This window comes from Ceratotherium simum, chromosome 3 (genome assembly GCF_057802395.1).
Source record: "Ceratotherium simum simum isolate JZ-2026a chromosome 3, ASM5780239v1, whole genome shotgun sequence".
Taxonomy (NCBI): Eukaryota; Metazoa; Chordata; class Mammalia; order Perissodactyla; family Rhinocerotidae; genus Ceratotherium; species Ceratotherium simum.
In genome coordinates this window covers 37,318,783-37,345,621 of record NC_141902.1, presented here as the reverse complement: position 1 = coordinate 37,345,621, position 26,839 = coordinate 37,318,783, and the positions used below count along the sequence as shown (strand labels likewise).

The 26,839-nt window shown below is 40.5% G+C and overlaps 1 protein-coding gene across 4 annotated transcripts in view; it reads right to left on the bottom strand.

Moving 5' to 3' along the window:
* EIF2AK4 (eukaryotic translation initiation factor 2 alpha kinase 4) overlaps window positions 1–26,839 on the bottom strand; it is a 96,385-nt gene that overhangs the window by 35,471 nt on the left and 34,075 nt on the right. For 3 of the 4 annotated variants that reach the window (XM_087425050.1, XM_087425030.1, XM_087425042.1), the window contains exons 7-19: window positions 26,515–26,630; window positions 22,996–23,153; window positions 21,503–22,038; window positions 16,424–16,530; window positions 15,674–15,831; window positions 12,456–12,892; window positions 11,862–11,931; window positions 9,242–9,325; window positions 7,088–7,210; window positions 6,336–6,383; window positions 5,054–5,158; window positions 3,109–3,163; window positions 2,231–2,310 (exon numbers count right to left, since the gene is read on the bottom strand). In XM_087425050.1, the coding sequence (XP_087281176.1) occupies window positions 2,231–2,310; window positions 3,109–3,163; window positions 5,054–5,158; window positions 6,336–6,383; window positions 7,088–7,210; window positions 9,242–9,325; window positions 11,862–11,931; window positions 12,456–12,892; window positions 15,674–15,831; window positions 16,424–16,530; window positions 21,503–22,038; window positions 22,996–23,153; window positions 26,515–26,630 (2,077 nt within the window). The remainder of the gene's footprint in view (window positions 1–2,230; window positions 2,311–3,108; window positions 3,164–5,053; window positions 5,159–6,335; window positions 6,384–7,087; window positions 7,211–9,241; window positions 9,326–11,861; window positions 11,932–12,455; window positions 12,893–15,673; window positions 15,832–16,423; window positions 16,531–21,502; window positions 22,039–22,995; window positions 23,154–26,514; window positions 26,631–26,839) is intronic. The other variant, XM_087425036.1, reaches the window with a different exon arrangement.

Genomic DNA, 26,839 nt, shown 5'->3' with positions numbered 1-26,839 from the left:
AACATTCATTGTGGTATTTCCTACACCTGTTGGCTGCAGAAAATACGGAACATGTAGAAAAGCACAAAGAACAAAATAGCAATCACCCATAATCCCACCACTCAAGGATATTTACTATTGATAGGCCCGTTTTGTGCGTTTTTTATGTATACACACGTCCAAACTATAAAACCTAGAACCACAATTTTATTCCCTTAATATAGTGAGAATATTTTTCAGTATTACATTTTTCTAAAACAGGCTTCTAAAACATGATTTTAATGACATATAGTATTCAATTACATGGAAGTCCCATAATTTATTTAACCAGTTCCCTATTTTTAAACACTGTTATTTTTCACTATTATAAATAATGATGAGACAATCTCCTTTTACAACAATCTTTTTGGACGTCCCTGGTTGTTTCCTTTGGATACATTTCAAAAGGTGAAACTGCTGCCAAAGGGTACAGCCCTTGTAAGGATTTCATTACGCTCTTGCAAACTGAACTCAGGAAGACGGCACTAAAGGTGCTCTCCCGCACCCATGGCGTGTGTGCGTTCCTCTCCCCACACCCTCACTGGGTACTTAGAGGTCTCTGTCAACTTGATGTCACTTCCCAGTGCTCCCTGTCAGAACCAAAACTCAGGCCTGAGTTTCCAGCACAAGCCAGAAAATATGCTTTGATGTGAAGTGCCTGCTAACATATTTTTAAAATCTAGCTCTACACTCTTGCCCTACGTGATCTCATCCAGTCTCATGGCTTTAAATCCCATCTGTGTGCTGGTCACTCAGATTTACACCTCTGACTCCAATCTTTCTTCTTCTTCTTTTTTTTTTTTTTTTTTAAATAAGTGATCATCTATTTTTTTTATTTTTTTATAATTTTATTTATTTTTTCCCCCAAAGCCCCAGTAGATAGTTGTATGTCATAGCTGCACGTCCTTCTAGTTGCTGTATGTGGGACACAGCCTCAGCATGGCCGGAGAAGCAGTGAGTGGGTACGCGCCCGGGATCCGAACCCTGGCCGCCAGCAGTGGAGCACCCGCACTTAACCGCTAAGCCATGAGGCCAGCCCAGCCAATCTTTCTTCTGAACTCAAGTCTTGAGTCTCTAACAACATACTGGACCTTTAATTGGATTTTTCATCATCAAGCATTTCAAACTTAACATGCCCCAAATGGAATTTTCCTGCCATCTTCTCCTCCTTCTCCCATGTCTTTTCCCAGGTTTCCTCATCTCCATCAACTACCCTTCCCCCGCTGCTCCAGGCAGAAACCTGAGCATTGTCCTGTTTCCTTCCTTTTCCTCACCCAACATCTACTCCATTAGGAAAACCTGTCAATTCCCCTCCAAAATGTATCCTACATCAGCACACCTCCCCATCCCTACAGCTACCATTCTGATTCCAGCTATCGCCACTCTACCCGGACTTCTGCAAAGCCTCCAGTAGCAGCTAGAGTGAACTCTCACTCTAGATTCTTCAGTGGCTCCCTGTGCACACTCCTTATCATGACTTGGTTGGCCCTGCATCACCTGAGCCCTGCCTTTCTTCTAGCTTCACTTCACGCCTCTCCTCCACTGCTCACCACGCTTGTAGCCACAATGACCTTCTTTTTGACTGTCTTAAAGGTGCCAAGCTAGCTCTCACTCAGAGTCTTCTCTTTATGCATGCTATTTCTTCTGCTTACCCCTCTTCTCTCCCAGGCATGCTCCAGCCTTATCCTTCTCCTCCTTTATCCTAAAAGCCATCCTCTTGGGAGATCTTCTGTGGTCAGTCTATCTACAGATGATGTTCCCTAGTGTTCTCTAGTCACTGGACTCCATTTCTTTTCTTCTTAACTCTTATCACAATTTGTGATTTTTTTTTTATTTTTCACTTGTTTATTGTCTGTTTCATCCACCAATGGATAAGCTCCCCAAGGGCTGGAATAAGACATTTGTCTTATTACTCGACTGCCTTGTTCTCTGTATTCCTGGGGCCTGGCCCAGGACTGGGTTAGTTCAAATCTTCATTGGATGGATGGAGGGACCTAAGTTCCTTGGCAGTAACAGTGCCAGCTTCAGTCATTGACCTTGGGTACCACATGTCCTGTGTGGAGCAGTCACTCAATATACATGTGGATATAAATGAGTGAATGAATGTTCCTATTTCAGCTGGCAACTAAACCCCAAATGTTGTGATCTTGATGTTCTTACTGTTATCTCACTCTTGAGATCTTTCCTTCTCCCCAAAAAGCTTCCCCTTTACCTGGTTGTATGCAGATTTGGTGCTTCCTTGGACCTCTGGGCTTACATATAAAGCAGTGCCAACCATCCCAGTCAAATGGCCTGCATGGAAGAAGGCAGAGGGAAGGCTTTCCAATAATAGGGCTTAGAGACAGGCAAATTTTTCTCAAAAAAAAAAAAAAAATGTTTCTTAAGAGCGAGGCATGATCTCACTCAAGTTAACTGTTCACACTATTCACAGGAAGAAGCAGCGTGCACTTCACCGAGTGATTAACTCTAAGTCACGTATGGCCACACACTCTGTTCCACACAGAATGTCTTTGCTGTTGCAGAGGGGCAGTGCCAGACAGGAAGACCCCAGATGGCCCAGGTCCTGAGGTCACCTCACATTACCATGTGGGGACAAAGCATAACTGTCTATCCACGGGAGCCAATTCTTCTAACTGAAGCTCGAATTTCTTATAGTTCAAAGAACAATTAATATAGTGAAAAGAGAAAAAAATTAAAGCATTTTCATAATTTTGTTAATTTAATGAATAATTATAATTTGCTTTAGAATAAAATCTTTACAAATGAGAAACAGGTTTCAGATTAAGAAATTTTATACTGTATTACATACTTAAAATTTTCCTAAAAGGGTAGATCTTAAGTGTTCTTATCACAAAATTAATAATAATAATAATAATAAATAAGAGGGCAGGAAGAAACTTTTGGAGGTGATGGATGTGTTTCTGGCATAGATCAGTGATGGTTTCCTGGGTGTATATTTATCTGTAAACTCAGGTTGTATACATTATATATGTACAGCTTTTTTTATGTAAAAAACATAAGAGAGAAAAAAAGAAATTTTGTGGTCTGTCTTTTAATACACTAATTAAATATACAGTCTTCTGGATTTACCTGAAGGGTCTGACTTCATCAAGTGATCTGATGTCTCATCTTGTTTGCCATCAGCCTAAAATACAAGTAAGCCAAATACCACATTACAATATTACACTATTCCATAGGAATGGCTTATCCATTTCTAAAGGAAGACTGACTGAAAAATATTACACAGACACCAGAATAGCTGTAATAATGCTTTTTCTGAGCTTTAAGTATTTTTAATTTAGTTAGCCCACTAATGCAGGGCTGCCTGGAAACCCAACGAAATCAAGGAGAAGGGCAATTCACTGTAGAACTCTTCCCTCATGGCAGAAACCCCCAAATGCTTATAGAAACCAATTCATCTTCATATTGCAAATGCCCAAACACAATCTATTTACTAGGAAGAGAGAGAGTATATCAACAAACTCACTTTCTAACTTTCCCGCTGCTCTTACTTTATCTAGGTCAATTTTTACTCTTCTTTCCTAGAGGCAGGTCACCAAAGCTATTCTACCATCACTGCTAACACCTCCTGGGCAGCCTCACTTCCTCCACTCTGTCTGTGGCTGCAGCGCTGTCCCATGCATCACGCTAAACCACGATTTTTCTGACATCACTCTGGAGATTCCCATTACCTCACTGCCATCAGTAACAGCAGCTCTAACACTCTCAGGCCGGGCACTGCTCCAGGGCTTTACCTGTATTCTTGTTTCATCCTGGTGACCACTCTCTGGAGCAGGTACTAGTATTAGGCACATTTTACAGATGAGGTATTGAGAGGTTAACTGACTTGCCCAAGGATTCTAGCCCAGGTCAGCGGGCCTCCAGAGCCTGCCTCCTCATCCACCTCACTATACTACAGCCTCCAGATACCAAGTTAAAGTCTTTATTTGGGGATCAGGAGCCCCACCATCTGGCCCTTCCTTGGTCTTAGCACTCTTCAGACTCCCCGCTGCTCTGGTCAGGACCACGTCCTTACTGTCCCCTTCCATTTCCTCCTTCTCTGCTCCTTCTAACCTCACCTTCTAATTTAGTCTCTATGGGTGTTGTCACCATTAATCCAAATCTTATCTTCTTTCTCTGACCACCCTTAGAATTAACTGCATTTACTACAGATTTTAGTGCCTAATAACTCTGGCTTATTAGAAGGATATTAAGTAAAACTTCCTCTCGTACTCAAGGCCTGCCACCTACAAGAATCCCTGACCTTCTAGCATGTTCTCTCACTGCTCCCCTACACCACATAGTTTCAGCCAACCAGACAACATGCTGGCCTTGAAACAATCATGTGAGCTCACCCCAGGACCTTTGCTTATGCTGTTTATTCTCTCTGCAATCTCTTATCTTGGTGTCACCATGGCCTGTCCTTAATATTGGCCTGCTGGACTCCCGTCCATCCTTTAAGGCCCATTCGAAATGCTGTTTTCTTTATATAGCCTTTCTTGATCCTCATAACCATAGGTAGATTTTCTCCTGTCTTTTGCTCTTATGTCACTATTTCCCTCCTGTCACATTATTTTAGCTTTGTATGTCGAACAACTATTCTACAATTTTGTGAAGAACAAACACCTTCTGAATTATATGCTGCCTAGGACTGGTTCTCCTAGTGTTTTATGTTCTTTGATCCTTACTTCCTTAAACTAACTAGAAGCCCCTCAAGTGTAATCATCTAGCCTAGTACTTTGCACAGTAGGACAAAATACCCAATTATTTCATAAAGTATCATATGCCTTTGACCTAAATATTGTCTACAAACCAATAATTTAATGTCCCTCAAGTGGAATACACTCACTAAAATGTATTCACAATTTCAAAGCGTAAAAGATCATTTTCAGCTCGTCCCTTCAGACCTGCATAATTTCCTGGGGATTACACAGCAGAGTTCAGTGAACTCATTATCCTGCATTCTAACACTTTCACAATTATCAAGGCATATGGGTCCATTTTTCAGACACAGACTAATTTTAAAAATACTCACAGCAAAGGCTAGATGGTCTGTCGCCAAACCAAAATCACCTATTTTTACATGGTCATCGGAATCCAAAAAAATGTTGACAGGCTTCAAATCCCGGTGAATCATTCCCTGATGGAAGAGAGCAAAGAAACCAACAATTGTTCCCCAAGCACAGTTTATAGTTATACCTGTTTCCTTATTTGAACTGCCAACCTAGGGATGAAAGTCAGATGAGGTCTTCTCCCACAGGCCACGCTGGTCCAGGCTGTCTGGCCTCTGCCATGGCTCTCGACTGTCCTGCCAAGGACCTTGCCACCATCTCCCAGTCTACCTGCTGTGGTGCTGATCAGGTCCAATCCAAATGGATCCCTGTGGCATCCAGGGCCCCCTCTACCAGGCTCACAATTATCTTTCTCTCTGCTGCATCACAGAATCTCTCTCTGGTCAGGGAGACACATACCATTTTAATTCCTTCTTCTATTCCTGTCTTCACGCTATTTCCCCTGCCTAGGAAATTCTTGCTTTTCTCCACTATTTGAATTATACAACCTTTACAAGTGCCAGCTCTTTCATGAAGGCTTCCACTTAAATTGTAATTCTAACAATTCAACTTTGCATCCCCAGCACACATGGTAGGTGCTCAATGATTACTTATTACGTGAACACTGCTTTCTCCTCTTCCTAACGGCATCCTCATAATGCTTATCATTGCAGGTATTACAGGAGATCATTAAATGTAATAAAAACACATTATTGGATGATCTCTTTTACCTTTACACGAAGGTAAGTTTTGGCTCCCTCAAAAAGCAAGCAGTCCCTCTCAAGTAGGGGGTGTGTCATATACACACACCTCTCTGTATTTCTAAGTGTGGCAGAGTGTTAGATACCTAGCAAATGATTAGCAGATGCTGAGCAAATTAGATCGAGAGGAGCAGACCACACAGGGCACGGTTCTAGGACCCCAGGATGATATCACAGTAATTGAGTTCTAATGGCCATCATTAGAACTCATTTTTATTTCCAACCTTGCAAATTCTGCTTCTACTAAATCATTCATAAAGTAGACATGTGTAAATTACAGTCCTGGCTTTTTTAGTGTAAATATGGTACAGTATAAACATTTTAAGGTTAAGGAAAATTGAAGCAATGGAAAAAACATACTTATACTAGCTAAAGCATTAGACAATCCCATTTTTAAAATGTAAGCAGTGTTTCACCCTGAAGCTGGACCATTAGCATTTACACTGTAATGGCAATTTTGAGATTTAAAATGACATTTTATCCATGTGGAAGCTATGCTACTCACAGTCTGATTTCTGTCATCGCTAAATGACTTTCTGGTTTCTCCATGTTCCTAGGAAGGGCAGCACTAAGTTAGTTAGAATCAAATAACTTGGCATGTATTAATCATACCCTCCCTTTATTCTAAGCTACTCAAGGAATCGTCCTCATGTTCTATGCATGTCCAAATACTTCCTCCTGATCCAAAGGTTGGAAAACTTTTTCTGTCAAGGACCAGAGAGTAAATATCTTAGGCTTTACAGGCCATACAGTCTGTCACAACCACTCAACTCTACTGTTGTAGCACAAAAACAGCCGCAGGCAATACGTAAACAAAAGAGCATGGCCCTGTTCTAATAAAACTTTATGAAATTTGAATTCATATATTCATATGAATATGAAATTTGAATTTCATAGAATTTTCATGTGTCATGAAATATTTTTCTTTTGATTTTTTTATGACCATTTAAAAATGTCAAAGTCATTCTTAGTTCATAGGCCATACAAACGCAGCTAGGGGGTTTGATTTGACCCCAGAGCCATAGTTTGCTGACCCCTGTCCTAACCTTCAATTGTTCTTTGAACTTTGATACTTCATACTATTTTCTTATCTTTTGACACACTGTTCTATTTCCTATAATAATAGAGTACTTCAATATACCCATAGTTTTCCCTTTATTTCAGTTTTTTCCAAATCTCACAATATTTGATTTTTTTATTCAGTCATAAATTTTATGGAAACATAAATTTTCAGATATGAAATGTTGTAAAGTTTACTTTCTCGTGGATATAAGCTAATCCATCCAGAATCTCTCGAAAAAGCCTCCAGAGTCTGATGGTGTCTCGATATAGTCCCTGGTCAATGGTGTCACGTAAAGTGCTCTTTTCACAGTACTCCATCTATGGACAAGAACAAACCAGGCAGGATTCGATTATACAGAGTTTCAATTAAGGAGGACGACTGCAATTAATGTAATCCTCCATTTTAAAACATGTACTATGGATTTAAAATTTTTTTTTATTTATTTTATTTTTTTCCCCCAAAGCCCCAGTAGATAGTGGTATGTCATAGCTGCACGTCCTTCTAGTTGCTGTATGTGGGACACGGCCTCAGCATGGCCGGAGAAGCGGTGCGTTGGTGCGCGCCGGGATCCGAACCCGGGCCGCCAGCAGCGGAGCATGTGCACTTAACCGCTAAGCCACAGGGCCGGCCCTAAAACATGTACTATGGATTTTAAATAGTTATGGGACAGGCTTGATTTTTTAAAATTGAACAAAGAAACCAACAGTATTAAATTTCAGGGAAACTACCAGTCTTAAATTTGGGGGAAACATGCATAATCTCAGCACCCCAACATAATCATTTTATTTTTCATATTATTGTTTATCAAAAACAAATAAGACTGACTCGTTTAAAATCCTGTCACAAATAATATGAAAAAACTGAGAATTAAGTAAAATTTTATTATTTTATAAGATTGTTTCCAAACCCAAATTTCTAAGAAGGGCTAATTAACCTACTGATGTCTTTAGCCTTTCTCATTTGTACATTAAATTAATGACAATGACCTTCAAGTCTAGAGCAAAATATTATAAATATCAAAACATTCAAGAAGGGGTTCTCTCTCACCCCTTCTTCAGTGTATTAATGTCTGAGAAAACAAGGCAGTATCATTTAAATCTTAAACCAACACACACAGCATTCGATTGATGGAAGTAGCCTATATGTTTCAAACCAGTGCCAGAGTTGGGATTTCTCATGAAGAAGGATTTTTTGTTTTTAAAGAGAGGAACATCTCATTTTAAATATCCTCTCATGCTCAGAATAACCACCTACAAATTCTGACTCATCCTCCAGGCCTCATGAGGCCTCTGACTCCCACATTGTGATCCTACTGCACCTTGGACGCACCTCCTCTATGTACCTCTGTTTCATTGTAATTGTTGAGAGAGTAATGGCACGTAGTTGACACTCAATAATTAGGGATTTGGGGGACAAATGCTTTATTGTGTTTAAGTGGTACCTCAAAGATGTTTATGGTAGGGAATACCTAAAACCAGCTCCAACCCCAGGAAGGCAACTACCTAATTAGTCTTTTGAAACACTACACTTGCCTAGGGGTTCCTTCTTCCGCACAGTATTGTATCTCACATTTAAAGATCAGCCTACGTGCAGATATGACTGAAAACATTGATAATGATCCACGGTCTTGTTCACTTGGGGCAGAGGCAAATTTTCCTCTTTGGTTTGTGGCTGTCCCTCTGCTGGCAGAGCTCACCACCATCCAGGATGCTGTCCCTGTAGCCAAAGCCTATAGGCTTCCCTTTAGTAATATCTCATTGGAACTGGTTTGCCCGTGCCTCCTGTCCCCCAGAGGTTCCAGGACGAGCCACTTTGCCTAAAGCCATGTTGGTGTTTCTTCTGCACACACAAGGATGTGTGTGCATTATACCTTACTTGTCCAGATTCAACTTGTTAGACAAAGTGGAGTTTCTGTACATGCAGTCTAGCGTTTATGGAACTCAGATATGGTTCTAATGACTTCACGTTATTTTATTTATTCTTCACAAGTCATTGAGATAGCCACCATTATTTAATTTATGGTGGGGAACCTGAGGCATAGAATGCTGAAGAACCTTGCCCGAGCTCACACAGCTATGACCGGGGAATCCAGGATGTGACCTTACACAGCCTGAGTCTAGAGCCCATAACCACCCACCGCCCTATGTGGTTTCCTGCTAAGGTACAGGAAAGCACAGATTCAAAGATGGGAGAAAGGGTCTCCATGCTGCAATCCTCTCTGGCCAATTAATCTCTGGTGGTGCCAGTGAGCCTTCTTCTGCCCATTATCTTGCGCTAGTCTCCTGGGACACACCCAGAAGCAACTACTGGGAGTTGCTATGTCACCAAGCTGCATGCCAGGGCCTCACCTGGATATACAGGTAGTGCACAGCCTCAGTTGTTGCCAGTGGCTCACTTTCATGGCAACTGTTCTTTCCATTGCAGTCTTCATCCTAACCCAAGAGGAACACATGAGAACTCAAAAATGGGGGCTGAAATGAAATAAGATCATCACTATCATCAAGTCGTCTGTGCCCGCCCCCACCACATACATGGCCACCCTGCTGCCTTAGAGGGGAAGTCAGCGAGCAGAGCACAATCACTGTCCTTTGGATGCTTACAGCATTTCAAAGGCAATTTAGCTATTAGCAGAATCTACTGTCTAGTTTACAGGTCTGTCACTGCACAGAACAACGATGGGGAAAACAGGAAACAAGCAGGTATTGAAGTTGTGCAATCTATTGAAAGACTCCAAGTCACGCCAATTCCTCCCTACCACTGATATCATTCTATGGATAAGAAGGGCAGAATGTATACAGGCTAGTATTTTAAGGCTTCAGTTTTATTGGAATGCCTTCCTTTGATAGTAAGATTACTTTGAAACCGAAGAGGAGAAATTCATCTTTGGCTAAAACAATTTAACTGTGATCATATTACCAAAGGCCACATTGCCCTCTGGGCTACGCCACTGAAGAACAAGCACCCAGCTGCCATTTGCAGCCACCAGTCCTCTAGATTACCATGTGGCTAGTCTGTTTGTCCCCCAAAGCTAATTTTCTTTCTAACTCATGTCCCTTTTTTAAAAAATTTTTCTTCTAAAAGATGTATTTAAATACACCCCCCAAGTATGGAAAAAGCATTAGGTAGCATTTGATGGTTTCTGATTTACAATTTTTTTTTGTAGAAGCATTTTTCAACATTTTTCCTTTATCAAAGGAAAATACTCTGCTCTGGAGACAATCAGGTTCTACTCTTGAATCATCTACCTACGCTGGGGATTATCTGTAGAAGATTGTTAATCTCTCGGGGGCTTCTACCCATCAATTAGAATGCCCCTGGGATGCTGCCCTTAACTGAGCAAAACCAGGATTATAAATTTGGTGCCTCCATAATAATTAAATGCATAACTAATGCTAAAAAGAAAGCAGTAGTTTAGATTATTCCTGCTATTTATTCCTGGTTAAATTTATAACATAAATTTAAACGAAGAAAAGTTTAAGGTGATTTTAATAGAAAAGGGACTTTTCTATTAGAAAAGTACTTATAAAAAAGGCTGGCTAATGTATTCAAACCTCCTTCAAATCAATTTAACTGCTTATCTAACAGAGTGTACATGTAGACTTTTCTTTATCTATTATGAATGCGCCCTTATAACTACTTGTAATTATATTTTTATTCCTGGTAATAAAGTCATTGCATTCAACCCCCTGGTGCAGAAGATTTCTCTGCAACAAAAACTGACAACTCTGGTAGTTAAAAAGCTTCACCCTGAGCTCCACCCACCAGCACTGAGGGCCTCTGCTGGCCTGGGCGGAGGAAGATGCAGAACTGAGTGGGGTCCTAGGCCTGGAGCAGTGTTTTCCCAACTTTTTAGACCATGACCCACACGAAGAAATGTATTACACATCACACCCAGTACACACACTCATGAGAGATGAGTGCCACAGAGTTTACCTATACTAGCGTGATGCATTTTGGTATTCTCTACCCATCTCTACAGCATTAAAAATAAAATAAAGTTGGTTTTGACCTTTGAAATTGATTTCATAGCCCATCACAGGACCATGACACAGTGTTAAGACACTGTTCTAGAGGACGGTTTACGAGAATAAGTAATCAAGATTAATTGATGTGAAACCTACAGAACTCTACAATTAGGTTGTTCAGTTACTCAATTAACTTGCATTTAATCCTCATCCCCAACCACATCAAGCATTCCAAAATCCTCTAGGAAATGGTTTTCACTAAAAAAACAAACAGGGGCCAGCCTGGTGGCGCAAGCAGTTACGTGCACACACTCCACTGTGGTGGCCCGGGGTTCGCCAGTTCGGATCCCGGGCACGCACCAACACACTGCTTCGCAAGCCATGCTGTGGCGGCATCCCATATAAAGTGGAGGAAGATGGGCAGGGATGTTAGCCCAGGGCCAGTCTTCCTCAGCAAAAAAAAAAAAAAAAAAAAAAAAGAGGATTGGCAGATGTTAGCACAGGGCTGATCTTCCTCACAAATAAAAAACCGGGTCAATAATAACTAATAATAAAAATAGCCAATTTAAAATAGTGCATTCATTTCTCATTTCACGAGTCTTTTTTTGTGTGTGAGGAAGAACAGCCCTGAGCTAACATCTGATGCATCCTCAGCAAAAAAAAAAGAGGAGGATTGGCAGATGTTAGCACAGGGCTGATCTCCTCACAAAAAATAAATAAATAAATAAATAAAAAACAAACAAAAAAACACCCCAACATGTCAATTTACTCCTATCTTCTAAAAGCAGGCATGTTTTATTACGTGGATAAATTAAGGCCTATAAGTAAACATATGAGTAGCATATATTTTAAATACCCATGTTTTAAAATTGACAGTTTCTATATTTACATATCAGATTAAGGTTTTACTGTTTTACCTGAAGTTTTTAACATCAAACATTAGTTTTCTTACATACCCAGCCCATGATGAATAAAATGGTGTAGTTTCTACTTATATATTTACCTGATTCTGACTTTTACTGCTCTCATCTTCATTGTCAAAGACGATATCACTGTCAGAATCTGAAGCAGGTCTTAGAGAGAGAAAGAGAAATACTAAAGAAACCAAATTCCCCGTTGTGATTCACTAGCTAAGAGTTATGATAAACAGTATCCAACTGGATACAACGAAACAAAACCGTGACAGTAAATAACCAGGGTGGATTCTAAGATGCATAAACTTGAGTTTGGGATCATAATTATTGGTCTGGTAGCCCTTTTTAGAACTGCAGATGGCCCTATGTCAAGACTCCCAATTAGTTCTTAAATGCTCACAGAGTTGGAAGCCTTTATCTAAAAGGACGCTCTTGTAAACGTTCTATTAAATGTATGAGGATGAGGTATTGGAAGAAACTTCTATTTTCCCTTTCTCCAGGGCTTGGATTCTGGAGATTTTTGGAAGATAGTGGAAAAAGGTCTTTTGATTGAATTTGGTCACTCTCTAAAAACGGGTTTCGTATTTTTCAACACGGTAAACAGGCCAGGACTGCTAAAGGCAAGCTCTTTCCCGGCGCGGGCTCGGCGGGGTAAGGTTGGGCAGCTCGCCGAGCGCCCTTACAGGAAGGACTGCGAGAAGACGCCGTCGCGCTCGTCCTCGTCGTCGTCCTCGTCGCTGCTGGAGCCCGGGCCGGCGGCGGGGAAGCGGGCGCTGGCCGAGCGCTCGCCCGACGTGCTCCACTCCACTGAGCTGCTGAGGATGGGCGGCGGCGCGGCGGCCTCCACGCTGTCGGGGCCCTTCGTGTCGCTGTCGCCCGCCGGCGGCTGGGGCAAGGCTCGTCCGTCCCGGGCCTGCGGCCCCGCGTCCGGGGGCGGCGTGCCCGGCCCCGCCGGCCGCTCCTGCCTCTCGATCCAGGCGTTGTAGTAGCGCACGATGTTCTCGTGGTGCAGGCGCGACAGCAGCGTCACCTCGCCCTTGATCCTGCGGAAGTGCTTGCTGGCGGGGTTGATGACGATGCGCTTCACCGCGTAGCAGCAGCCGTCCAGCTTGTTCTGCACCTGCCGCGCGGGAAAGGGAAGGGACCGACGGTCAGCCACTCAGCACCTCGCACACACTGGCATTTGGCCGCGTCACCCCGTCCCTTCCCAAAGACAGCCTGGAGTTCTGAGTTCAACAGCTACAGTCGAGAACCACACGTCTGAAACTCTTAAGCTGAAGCAAGTCTTGACTGCCAAAAACTTAGAAAAAAATCTCACCCCAAACTAGATGTATGTAGCTTGCTAAGAGACCCTGGAGAAAACATAATCTCCATTTTAATCATTGCTTTTATTCAGTTACATCCCTGCTTTTCCAATATCACATCTGCTATCTAAATTTCTAAGTAAACCTTGTTTTAAAAATAATTATTTTCTTAAGCCAGTGTAAGGTTTCAGAAGATGATTTTAGTTTCTCTCTGATTTTTTCCTTTTTACACTTCAAATCAGTAAACACAAACTAAACAGCAAAAATTCTAACAGACCTGAATGCGAATTCTAATTCTTCACTTATAAAGACAAAGCTGTGTGAACTTGGGCAAATGACTTAATTTCCTTGAAACTCAGTTTTCTTATCTGTAAAATGGCATTGAATCCACTTCCTTTACCTCAAAGGTGACTGTAAGGATTCCACTAAATGAGGTGAGTGAGTATCAAGGCTCCACAGAGAAAGGTGCTCAATAAAAAAAGTAGCTGGTATTAACACAATTGCCGCCCTCTGATTTCATTACTAAGACTAAAGATATACTAAAACTAGAACAATACAATTACGAACACAATAAAATAAAAACACACAAAAAAGTTTCAAAGGCAAGTCTCCACATCCTATACAGAGGCATCCTTATCCCGGCAGTCTCAGTATGCAATTGGGTTGACTGAAGTAAATTTTATAAGATTTCGTTCACTGGAACATTCCAGTCCCAACTAATGAAAAGCAACAACTTGGCCACGGGCAGAAGAAGAAACTAGTGGATTACAAAAGACAAAAATAGAGCGTTATTCTCTTGTTTGGCTCATAGGTTTCAATTAGTGTACTAAAAAACTACTTCTAGGAATGAGAAAGGAGTATTATAAAATTGAGTTTCAGATTTCCTTTTTTTGTGTATGGAAACAGTGTCAAGAAATATGCTTTCGAGTAAAACAGGTGTGGGTCTGAATGCAGGTTTCATCCTCTAGTGGATGTATGTAACCTCAGGCAAATTACATAACTTCTCTGAGCCTCAGTTCCCTCATCTGGAAAATGGGGATAATACCTATTTCATAAGAATGTCACCAGATTGTAAGACAAGGTTAGTGAGCCACCTGGTACACAACCTGAAATATGGAATGTGCTCAAAAAAACGACAGCCCTGTGTTCTTCTACTGCTACACTAATACAGTGGAGGACAGTAGGAAGTCTTGGCATTGTCTTTCACCTCCTGTCTCAGGACACCACGTGTTCACTATGCATCATTGACTGGGGGTGGAGCTTGCTACTCTGGAAACTCCTAGGAATTCACTTATTAAAATGGAAAGGTGCATTAACAGTAACGGTGCGAGTGCTAACAAAATGCCAGACACTGAGCAGAATGCCCTACCCTAATCCAGAAATAGAGGTGGGGTGTGAAGGCTGTGGGCTTCTCATAGGCAGAAACTGGAGGAAAAACTTGGAGGCTTAGATTACTAAGACATTTTTGTTATATGAGCTTACTAATCATTCTTAAGTACTTGTCAGGAAATGAAGTTTGATCATGTTCTGCATTCAAGATTCTAAAATATACAGTTAAAAGACTTAATCAAAATTACAGTGTAAGAGATAATATATATTTCACTCATCCACTCCTCTTGAAGATAACTATGATTACCTGATCAGGATCTCTGTCTGCCCACAGATGTAATTAATCATCTAACTATAATATCTATACTTTCAAGAAGAAAGGTGAAAATTTCCCATGATACTATAATTTTCTTTTGGAAAACTTGCTTAAGATTGTCTTTCTGTCCCTGATTACTGAAGAAAAAACAAATTCAATTCTTTTTTTGGTGTAAAAGGCCTTTCACAGTAATACCAGTAATGCTTCCTAATAATATTCTCAGGATCCTAAACAGACATACGCCCTATTGATGGTGGGCCACTTTCTTATGTGTACGATGACATATATCTTATACAGATTTAATAATATAATATTAATCTGGGTCTCCTCAAGTCAAACAAAGCACTTAAATTATATAAAAACAGCTGAAATCTCTTTCTCAAGGGGCAGATAGTAATAAAAGTCACCCAAACAGACTGGAATGAAGAAGAGAAGACCTAATAACAGCACACCTTAATAACACATCATTAATTTTCCATCTCAGTAACAGCTAGAAAATAAAAGCCATCAAGACCATCTGGGGCCATTTGTCAGTTCGAATTCCATCTCAGTTCTAACCTTGCAGCCCTTTTATCTACAGTAACTCAGAAAGCAAACGGGAGAAAAAAAGAACAATTTTCTTTCTGAACCAAAGCACACAAAAATGTTCTTCACGTAGAGATCTTGACTCCACTTGAAGTGCTGTTACAACCCTGTGGTTTTCCCATGAATGTGCCTCTTCAAACGGGGGGGCGGTGGGGAGGCGGGGTGGGGGGCCGACGATGCGTCCTTAATGTATCCAGTGTCACTCTAAACAAAGCCTGTACCTCTACAAAGGTGACGGTAATCATAATTTCAAATGGTCACATTCACTTCCCTCCCCACTCTCAGAATAGAAGTCAGGTCCATAAGTATGCAGAAATGGAACAGAGAAGGAGCTCTCAAAGGGATGGGGGACAACTCTGTACCACACCTTGATGACGGCCCCAAAAGCTCCTTTGCCAAGAAGCTGTAATTCTTCAAATTCAATGAAATAGCGGGAAAACTGTCTCTGTGTCTCACTGAAGAATGCAGCACTGGGTGGCTGGGTGCTGGGAATTACAGTCTCAACATAATCTTGGCCTCCAGAATCTGCAATAAAACAAAAGGCAAGAGGCAAAGGAGGCACTAGCAATACAGGAAGGGCTGCAATATCCAACAACAATGCAGGCGCTGGAAGAAGGGGCCCCAACCAGGAGTTTGAAAAGATACCTCTTACTTTTAATACTTTTCCTCACCTTGTTCTCCTTAAAATAGACAGAGATATACAATTAGCCCAAGTTTATAGGTGGAGGTAACAGAGTAAGGAAATGACTGTACGACAGAGCCAGAACCCAACCCCAGGCTCCTGAGCCATCCCAGGCTCCAGTGAGGTTCTTCAACCTGCTACTTGAGTAGCAGCAGGGACGTCCAGTTACATGGCAGTAGGGGTGACATGGCAAGGAGGACACTAGAAGAGGTAACACCAACGGACACTCCACCAGCAGAGATGGGAAAAACCAGCATGGCAAAACAGTTCCATACACACAGTACAGATTAAATGAATGGATTTATGTATATATAGCTGGGCATAAAATAGGTAAAATAAATGATCCATGCAGTCCCTTCCAGTTTTAGCTTTATGTATACTTTCAAAATAATTTATGTCAAATAGACTATCAAAAGAGAGTGGTAACAGACTCACCTTCAGGACTTTGTTCCAGTAAAGGCATTTTTGGCTGAGGATTTATAAAGCTGTGTTTCAACAACTGCTGAGGACTCCATCTTTCCTTGTCATCCAAGCAAACACACCTCAGTGAGAGGGAAGAAAGAATCTCAGCAGCACACAAAATAAATGCTAAACTAATTACTTCAAGCCTTTTAACTATGGGCTTATTTTATTTTATTTTATTTTTGTGTGTGTGTGAGGAAGACTGGCCCTGGGCTGACATACATGCCCACCTTCCTCTACTTTATATGGGACGCCACCACAGCATGGCTTAACAGGCGGTGCGTCAGTGCGCGCCTGGGATCCGAACCGGTGAACCCCAGGCCGTCGCAGCGGAGCACACGCACTTAACTGCTTGCACCATCGGGCCGACCCTGTGGGTTTATTTTTAAAAGATACACTTTAGAGAATTCATGTTACTTATGGACCAAAATGCACTCATAAGTGAATTTAAATTAATAAATATTCCTGCAGGAGTTACATGCTGAGCACCAGGCTGGGTACAAAAGTGGGGAATCAAAAAAAGGTACAGTCACTAGAGGCAAGAAGACTTACCCTCACAGAACAACTATTTAAAAGTCTAAGATAGCACAAGTAGGTTATGAATTTTCACTCCCACTAATAGTTTAATGACTTGCCATGCTAAACTAAGCCTTTCTGGGGACCAGTCATAAATAAAGGTTTCTAAAGGTAAAGCAAATCAGATAGCTGATGCAGGGTTGGGCCCCAATATGATAAACTTTAGATGAAGCTTGTTTGAAGTAAGTTGGTAAAAATTAAGAACGACTTTTAAAAAGTCCCACATTTTTATCACATAGCTACTTTTAGTTCTCATTCCTTGAGCCTATTAACTTCCTGTTTAATGTTGTAATAATTCGTTTTTTAACAAATGAAAACAAGCCATCCCTTTAACCCAGTGATTCTCAAAGTGGGGTCCCTGACCATCAGTATCACCTGGGAATTTGTTAGAACTATACATTCCACTCCATCCCAGTCCTAGAAAATCAGCGCCTCTGGGCGTCTGGGCAGTAATCTGACCGCTAACAACCTCTCCAGGTGGTTTCAATCCAAGATAAAGTCTGAGAACCACGGTTCTAACTCTAAACTGTTTGGCTTTCATAACAACCACCCAAGTAGCATGGCTTTGTAGCACCTGACTCTACTTATAAACAATGTATTTAAAAGAATCAACCATCATTGTGAATTATGGACTTAAAATCTATACGTATAAAGTGGTGACAGCAACTATCATAAAGGGTAACATTTTATTTTTTTATGTCACAGCACTAAAAAGTAAAGCACTACTCATTTCATACCCTGAAAGGGCTAGAAAAGATCGCAATAAAAGCATTTGTATAAGATACTGTATTTCCCCTAAATTTAAATTTTTTAATTACATCAGTAAAACATGAATACCTTTCTCCTTGCAAATATTAAAACGTTACTGATAATGATAGAGTCTCTGACAACCAATCAAACAGAAGATAGTTTTGTTTTGTGGATATTGATTTTTTTTTTTAAATGAAATTATCCTGTACATATTCTTCCTCAACTTGCTTTTTTCATTTGACCAAACGAAAAAAGGTTCTGCACTCAATTCCACCATGGGGAGGGATGTTTCCCCACACCCATAAGCAATTCTCTGACACCAGCTGGGTGTCATACAATTCAACTCAATTCTGACATTATCTACCTGGAGATAGCATCAGATCTCACAGGTTAAGAATTTAGTCTTACATGACTGTCCCCCAACCCCCAATTCAGATGCAAATTGCAAGCCCAGGTTGTCACCTGTGCTTTTGACCAATTGCCTATAGATCAGAGGTTCCCAGGACCTCCACCTCAGGTTCGATTAATTTGCTAGAGCAGCTCACAGAACTCAGAGAAACATTTTACTTACTAGACTATGGTTTATTATGAAAGGATATAACTCAGGAATAGCCAGATGGAAGAGATGCACAGAGCAAGGTATGTAGGAAGGGGTGCGGAGCTTCCCTGCCCTCTCCAGGTGTGCCATTCTCCCAGCATCTCCACGTGTTCACCAACCTGGAAGCTCTCCGAACCCTGTCCTTTTGGGTTTTTATGGAGGCCTCATTACATAAGCATGATTGATTAAATCATTAGCCACTAGTGACTGAGTCAACCTCTAGCCCCTCTCCCCTCCCCAGAGGTCAGGGGGTGGGACTGAAAGTTCCAATCCTCTAATCACATGGTTGGTTCTCCTGGCAACTAGCCCATCCTTAGGTGCCATCCAAAAGTCACTTCATTAACATAACAAGAGACACCTTTGCCATTCTCATCACTTAGGAAGTTAAAGGTTTTAGGAGCCCTGTGCCAGAAACAGGGATAAGACCAAATATATATTTATTATAAATTACAACATCCCACCATGCGTCTTAGATCTTTCTAAGCCAGTACCTAAAGATCTTTTTGAATTTACCAAAATTTATTTACACATCCTCCTACTTTGGACATTTAGATTATTTTCAATTTTTCACTTGTAAAAAAAATGCTGCAGAGGCCAGCCCGGTGGCGCAAGTGGGTAAGTGCACAAGCTCTGCTGTGGCGGCCTGGGGTCCGCCGGTTCAGATCCCAGGCGCGCACTGATGCACTGCTTGGCAAGCCATGCTGTGGCGGCGTCCCATGTAAAGTGGAGGAAGATGGGCACGGATGTTAGCCCAGGGCCAGTCTTCCTCAGCCAAAAAAAAAAAAAGAAGAGGATTGGCATATGTTAGCACAGGGCTGATCTCCTCACAAAAAAAAAAAAAAACTGCTGCAAAGAACATCCCTATACATGCCCTGTTGGGTTTCTGAAGTACATTATCAACTCTAACTCAACTGTGACAGTAATGTGCTTGACATCACAATAAATCCGGATCAAGAAAATTGTGAAGCCTACCTAGAATGAATTGTATCTTTATGAGATTTTATAGCCATCAAGATCTCAGTTAAAAAGATGAAATTCTCTGAGCCAATAATTTTGGCATCAAAGTAGCCATAAGTAACAGAGGCACATGTTAGGTCCAGTTTTGAACCAAAAGGGATGAAATGCGTAGCAAGTTACACATTAGGTCCATGTTCCCACCACTGAGGATGGCAATGATGATGAACGCTGACTCAGCAGGGCCAAGTCCTAGGCACTGCTGGAAGCACTTCACAGGTGTGAGCTCAATGAATCCTCACAACCATCTCATGAGGGCGGTGGTGCTGATATCCCCATTTTTCAGAGGAGGAAACTCAGGGTGGGGAGTTGAAGTCACTCAGCCAGTAAGGGGTAAAGGGGGGATCTAAACCCAGCTGTCTGGCTCCAGAGTCTGGGCTCCTTCCCATCCAGACACTGATTTGAAACAAAACCTTTCTCCAAAGGATGTTCGCCAATAAGTAAAAATATAACTACGAATGAAACGTTGCTATGCTTTCGTTGTCTGTGTATGATTTTTTTTCTTTTTTTAACTGGCACTGGACAGCAAAGGTAGTACCAATACAGTGCAGCTCCTTCTGAACCAAGCACCATCCATCAAACCACTCTAGGAAGAGAGAGGAATATACAAACATTCTAAAGGACAACCATGTAAACAGAATAAGAAATAGTGCTGATCTCAAGTTCAAAACCAACAGGGCTTAGAGCTATTCTCAAGGGAAAACTAGAAAAGTTTTAGCTACTGAGTCCATCATTTTGCTATTAAATCTGAAAGATACGTTCTACTTAAACTTCCCAGTGTTGTTTTTAAAAATGCATAATGCTATTGGCTAACTGTTACTAAATTATTCTTGACCAACGAGGAAGGGCAGAAAGCTAAAAGCCACATTTTGAAGAATGAAATGAGTCTTTCCATCAGTGGTTCTATCCCCATATTTCCTTTGATGCCATTTTAGCCAACCTCATTGTTAGGGTGCATTTAAAGAAATATTTTTAAAGTTCTATTGCATTTAAGAGAAATCATAAAAGATTTCTTCAGAAATCTTAAGATGTTTATGTACTTTAAGGAGAGAACACAGTGCAAAGAATCACAGTTGGCCCCTTTCCACAACTGTATGTTATATCTATTTTATGGTACGCAGAAACTATCTTATTTAAATATAAGTACAGCTACTTTCACTTCTGTAATGGGTAAGACAACGAGTGACAGGAAATAATGTGGATCAGGTCAAGTGGCAGTTGGGATAGATGAGAATAGGAGAAGAAATATAAAGGATAAAAGAAATGTGGGGAGTGGATGAAGCGAATAAAAGCAAATAGTTGAGAAAAGAAACAAGACAGAGTATCAGAAAGGGAAGAAACCAGTCCAGGTCAACTTCTGCAGGAAGGCTGGGCCAGGGGAGTATCTAGAAAAACCCACACTAAAGGTGTCTTATTTCCCATTTAACAGAGAAACAGCGAGAACCCATGTCTGGCTTGGACTGAGATCAGAGGCAGGGCTAAACTGGAAAACACTGAACTGAAGGACCTGGACAAAGATTTTAGGCCCGAGAAAAACCTCTCAGTCAGGATGCTCTCAAAGCGAATAAAACTTGGCTCGGTAATTAAATGTGCACCTGTAATTTACAGATATCGAAAACCCTCTGACCAGAGCAAGGAAGTCATTTGCCTCCTATGACTTGGCTGAATGAGACGTTGCTAATGCAGAAGGACAGTTAAGAACAAGGGGCAGAATCGCACTCCTAAGGCTGTTTTCTAAATAGAAGGCTTTGTCTTTGACCCTTTAAGAACCAGCAGCTAAGGTGGAGAGAGAGGTATTTCATTTGGAATACTGGGGCATTTCTCCCCATAGCATCCCTAGTGAATTCCCAGAGTATACCAGGCAGTCCCCAAAAAGTAGTTTGAAGATCTATTATCAAGCCCAAGTGAATTTAGGAGAATGTGGGAGTTAAGGGAAGGATAAACATAAGGGAGAAAACAGAACACATTTGGTTAGGAAAGAATTGGGACAATAAAGGATTAATTCTAATCTTGTCTCTCACTTTTCAGCTTATCCACAACACTTAGATGTTTAGCATTCAAGCACAATCAAAAGTACAGCGGGAAAGTGCAATTAGAATCTCAATGATACTCACTTCTTCAGAAAATCTTGAAAGTCTGCTGGTAAGTCATTAGGGATGGTCACAGGGTACTCTCCACATTCTTGTCCTTGGCTGAGGGAGAGCAGCAGAAGGCCAAGACGCCAAACATCCCCTTTCTTCCCCGTTTTATAAGGTAGGGCACTGTCACTAAAACGAACCCGGGTTTGCTCGAACACATCCTCCTTGCAAATGTCTGCTAGGCGCTTAGAGATGCTGTAGTCCGTAATCTTGACAGTGCCCTCTGCGTCCACCAAGACATTCGATGCACTCAGAACCTTGTGCACCACAGAATTGCTGTGCAAATAATCGAGGCCCGACAAGAGCTGAGCTGTGTACCTGCGAAGCTGATGTACGGGAATGGGGCCTGAGTGGCTCAGGTGTGCAGCGAGGGAGACCCCATTAATGTGCTCCACTAAAATGTCCACCACAATGGAGTCGTCTTGCTCTTTGAGATTCATTGCAAGGTAGCGTACTACATTTGGATGGCTCAATTTTACCAGTGAGTTGAATTCCGTTTCTGCCCCTTGAATCTGATAAGGAAAAACACCAATAAGATAATATTGAGTTGAATAGCATTAACTGCTGTTTCACTTCAAAAGTGAAGTATTTAATACAAAATACACTTTCAAAGGAGGGAAGGAATATGCCCTGAAATGAAAACTCCCCTAAACCATATCATCAATCTAATAGTTCATAAAGATGGAAAAAATTTAGTTAATTCTCAAATTCTTTACCTCACAATCTAGAGTATAAATACTATAAAATTAGTAAACAGCTTTTAAAAGCAGTTTCTTTTGCAATATGGCCACCAGAAAAAAGAAGAAACATTAATTTAAAAATAACCTTTTTTGATTATAGAGATTCACTGTCAAAATTTTAATAAGTACTAATACAAAAGAAAAATCCCCGCAAATTATCTATATGGTCACCACCCAAAGACAACAGCTATGATTTCAGTGTATTTACTTCCAGTTTTTCTTTCTATCATAAATACACACATTTTAAACATAATGCTTTACCTACAACAATAGGTTACTTCCTTATTATGCAACACTGCAATATGCAATACTAAATGTTGTCCTTAAACTCAGTATTACAAATTAATTTTAAAGTTCTCCAGTCCCCTAAAATTCAGTTTTGAAGCAATATTTCAAAAAATTGCAAAAAAACACAATTATGAAGTACTATTTAGTCCCAGTTGGAGAGACGGCTAGTAATGCCACAATAAAGGCAGAGAATGGAGGTTAGGAAAGCAGCTGCAAAAGTTTTGACCATGTTCTGAAAGTTCTGAAAGAGACAGCAAGGGGCTGAGAGAACTCTGGTAAAGAAGATGCTGGTCCCGCTCTGTCCCCTCTGGTTAAACAGCTCTCATACCATTCTGGATCATCTTTGAGAGCCGATCGGATGCAGAGCTATTTTGTTCTGTCATCTCCTAAAGCTCAAGATCAGGCCTTCCTTTTGCTCAGGGAGCCATCTTGGATGCCTACCTGCTTTTTGCACTTATCAATCTTCTCTTTTTCTTGACTGGTAAGGAATGGACCCATTTTTTTCTGCCACTGAAGGACCCACTCATACAACAAGACAAAGCTGCCAGTGGTTGTTTCCAAAGCATTGTAAACTAGTTTTCCAAGCTGCTCTTCACTGCCTGCACATTAAAAGGAAAAATAATTAAATCTCACTGGTACATTTTCTCTGAGGGTAAAAAAGAGGAGATATACATTCGTTTGTTCAACAGTGGGTACCATGTACTACCTATGAAAAAGATGACTTCATGTCATATATGTTCTTTTGTAACCAAGTTTTAATATTTAACAATATACTTTGAGCCCTAAAATATTAATTTTTATAAAGGGCCAAGAATTAACAATGAGACGTTATAGCAGACCAATGTGTTCTTCTACTAGCCATTATTCACCATGTTACTTTCATAACCAGTTCAGCTCTGAAGACTGTGCCTACTGGTGCCACAGTGTAACCTCACACAGCTAAATACCGACTAATGTGATAGAAGGAATCTGGGAATAGGAACACTCCATCAAGATTACTCCATCAATGTAATTAGCATGCACAGTAAAAACAGGTTTTAGTAATTTGGAAACGTGAATACATCAATGATTTTCTAAATACAAAATCTGAGTATGCCCAGTACGTATACACCAGCCAATGGTTTCAGACGAAGGAACCAGAAATGACCATTTAAATTTGAAGTTAGACAGGGAGACACATTTAATTATAGGCATGGTTTCCACTTGTACCTGTGAGAGCTAAACTTCTGTAATACCAAATATTTTCCTATAAAAATCTTTATGTTCATTAAAGATTATAATAGTAAATTACCAAAAAATTGGAAATGGAGAAAAATATCACCCACAATATCACCATTTTTGTTTTATTTCTCTTCTAGTTCCCCCTACCTTTTATTCCTAATTTACCCTATCACCTCATATATCAAAGGGTTTCTTAGCCTTGACACTATTGACGTTTTGGACTGGATAACCCTGGTGGGGGCTGTCTTGTGCACTGTAAGATGTTTAGCAGGATCCCTGGCCTCTACCCACTAGATGCCAGTAGCACCCCCACCCTACGCTTAACCATCAAAAATGGGTCCAGACATCACCAAATGTCCCTGGGGACAAAACTGCCCTCAGATGAGAACCACTGATATACAGTATATAAAAGTACTTATATACTTTTTCTCTTAGTATATAAGTAATAAAGTTTTCCCTGCTACATTGTCTTCATAATGAAAAAAAAATTTTAAAGAAACAATAATTATTATTTCCATTTAAAAAATGAAAAATTACCTGTATAAAGAAGACAAAGTGATCTTAGCAAAAATACTTTGGAGAAATGTGGCTAAACTAGCTCACCTAGACTTTTTATCTGAGAAGCAGTTTTTACTTCATAGAAATGCTGACAGTTTAAGAAATTTTAATTAAAGTGATCTGTTATGCTAGTCATAAATAATTCCTGAAGTTCTTAGCCTAAGGGGAAAAAACTCTGATGTCTGAAAATTTGTCCACCAAAGGAAGCAGCCTGTGGAATGTGGGACCTAAGCAGTACACACTGGAGACACAAGATATTAAATGTTTATGGGATGGAGTGTGATGTTATTTACATAAAGCCTAATTAAACTTGTGCCTTATACAGCGCAATGTCTTACAATATTTCTCTCCTCAATTGGAACTAGGTGGGTATTTCATAATTGCTGGTTGGTTTTTTTTGTATTATAATTTTAGTATTTCCATCCTCTTCCTGTCTCTTGTGTGTGATGGGGATAATAAAAGGGACAAAAGAACACATTGCAATGAGGTTGAAGGAAAATATGTTACCAAAAGAACTCTGATTGATCCTCTATTATGTGCTAACAATGATTATTTATACAGACAGTCCCTATAGTACTTTATCCATATCCCTAAGGAGGTTCTCCATTCGCTCTAGTTCTAATAGCTTTAAACTGAAAAACAAATGCTAATTAGCTGATTTTTCATAAAAACATTTCATAGAAAATTAGGACATATTTTAAAAATTAAACCCGTTGTGAGAAAACAAAATAAATAATTTACTTGATTGTTTTATAAAAAATTTTCAGATTGCAAACATGTCTCCTAATGAGAGTATTTACTAAGGTGAATCTGTCTAATGAGCACCAATGAGAATCAGAGACCAAGTTAAGGTAATAAGCAGTTGGATTCATTTGCCCTCCTGATTTCCCCAGATTATTAAAAGTAGTGAGTTTTATGTTGTCAATTCATGAGTCTTAAATGCCTCTGAGTCAAAGAGAGCCTCAGGACCAAAGCCAATCATCTCTACCAAGGTCCTGAACCTGCCCCATAAATGGTCGCTCTGTCTAAATAGGGCAGGCTCTGTGTACGTGGAGAATCCTGGGAAGTCCGGCTGCTTTCAGCCAGCAAGGCTAACTGCCCAGTTCGTGGACTAGTCAGATGTTTGGTTTCTTCTCCTCCCACCTGCTGCCTGCTCCCTGGCGATTCCCCTGCTTATTTGTATCTCCTTAAAGAGGAAGAAAAAAGAGACACTGAAAGAAAGCAAACTTGATTTAGGTAATTTGGCTACCTGTTAGCTCTGGTAAGAATCTTCATGGGATTGAAAATTAAACTTAATTATTGAATTTAGTATATGCAAGTGATCCCTACACCAATTTAGTGGCTATATCTTTATGGCTGAAAAAAGATGATATACGTTTAAGGCAAAGGTAGTTGATATTGAAAACTTGATTTTAATATAAGCAATTTGAATCCTGAATTGCTGAACCAGCTGCACTCCAAATAGCCATCAGTAGACAAAACAGCTAAATAAGACATAGAAAATAAAGTGGTTTTCCTGGTCAGGTACAACATGCCAAGCAGGAAAATGCTAAGCAGATGGATATCACCTTAAGAAAATGGGACTTAGTCATTAAAGATCACAGGCATTAGAACTCATTTTGTTACACAAATTTTTATCAGCAGTAAATGCACATGATGCTAAATTTTACTGATTCATAATTTTTCAACCATTTTGGTTTCAATAAGCATAACTATAATGACGACAAACTTTACCTTTCTGCTTACAATATTTCCAAGAGCCTAGGTGTTTATTTCATCTTACAGAAGGGGAAACCTGAGTGACTTCTTGTTCTGCTCATTAGGAATGGGAGCTAGAATGACTGACTACTGGCTTAATACAGTCATGCACTGTATAATGACATTTCAGTCAACAACAGACTGCATGCACGACAGTGGTCCCATAAGATCAGTATCATATAGCCTAGGTGTGTAGTAGGCTATACCATCTAGGTTTGTGTGAATACACTCTATGAGGTCCACACGATGACAAATCGCCTAATGACACATTTCTCAGAACGTACCCGGGTCATTAAGTGACGCGTGACTGCAGTCCTCCTTGGACTGCACTGGTCTAGACGACACAGCATCTATTCCACCACATTCCTTCAGGTTAACTTTTGTCATTGGAATCATTTAAATGAATTTAGGTAGTTTACTCACCAATACATTTCCCTTTGTGCACCATGAGCTGATCAGGACTACCCATAGAGAAATACAGGATTTCACAAGAGCCAGGAGAATCTTCACTACCACATATAGAATATTGACGTTCTCGCCTTAAAAATAAATTTGGACAATAATGTTTTTTCTTTAATTTAAGATTAAGACAGGAAATTCTTGCCCCTCCATTTTCTCCTGTTTACTAGCCCATTCACAGTGTAACAAGTCTATACTGGGAATTGAGTTGAAGGTGTTAAAGCGAAAGTTGTTCAACTCTCCCTCTCCCCACTGAGTTCTCTCCATATGACCTCGACAAACCCCTAAC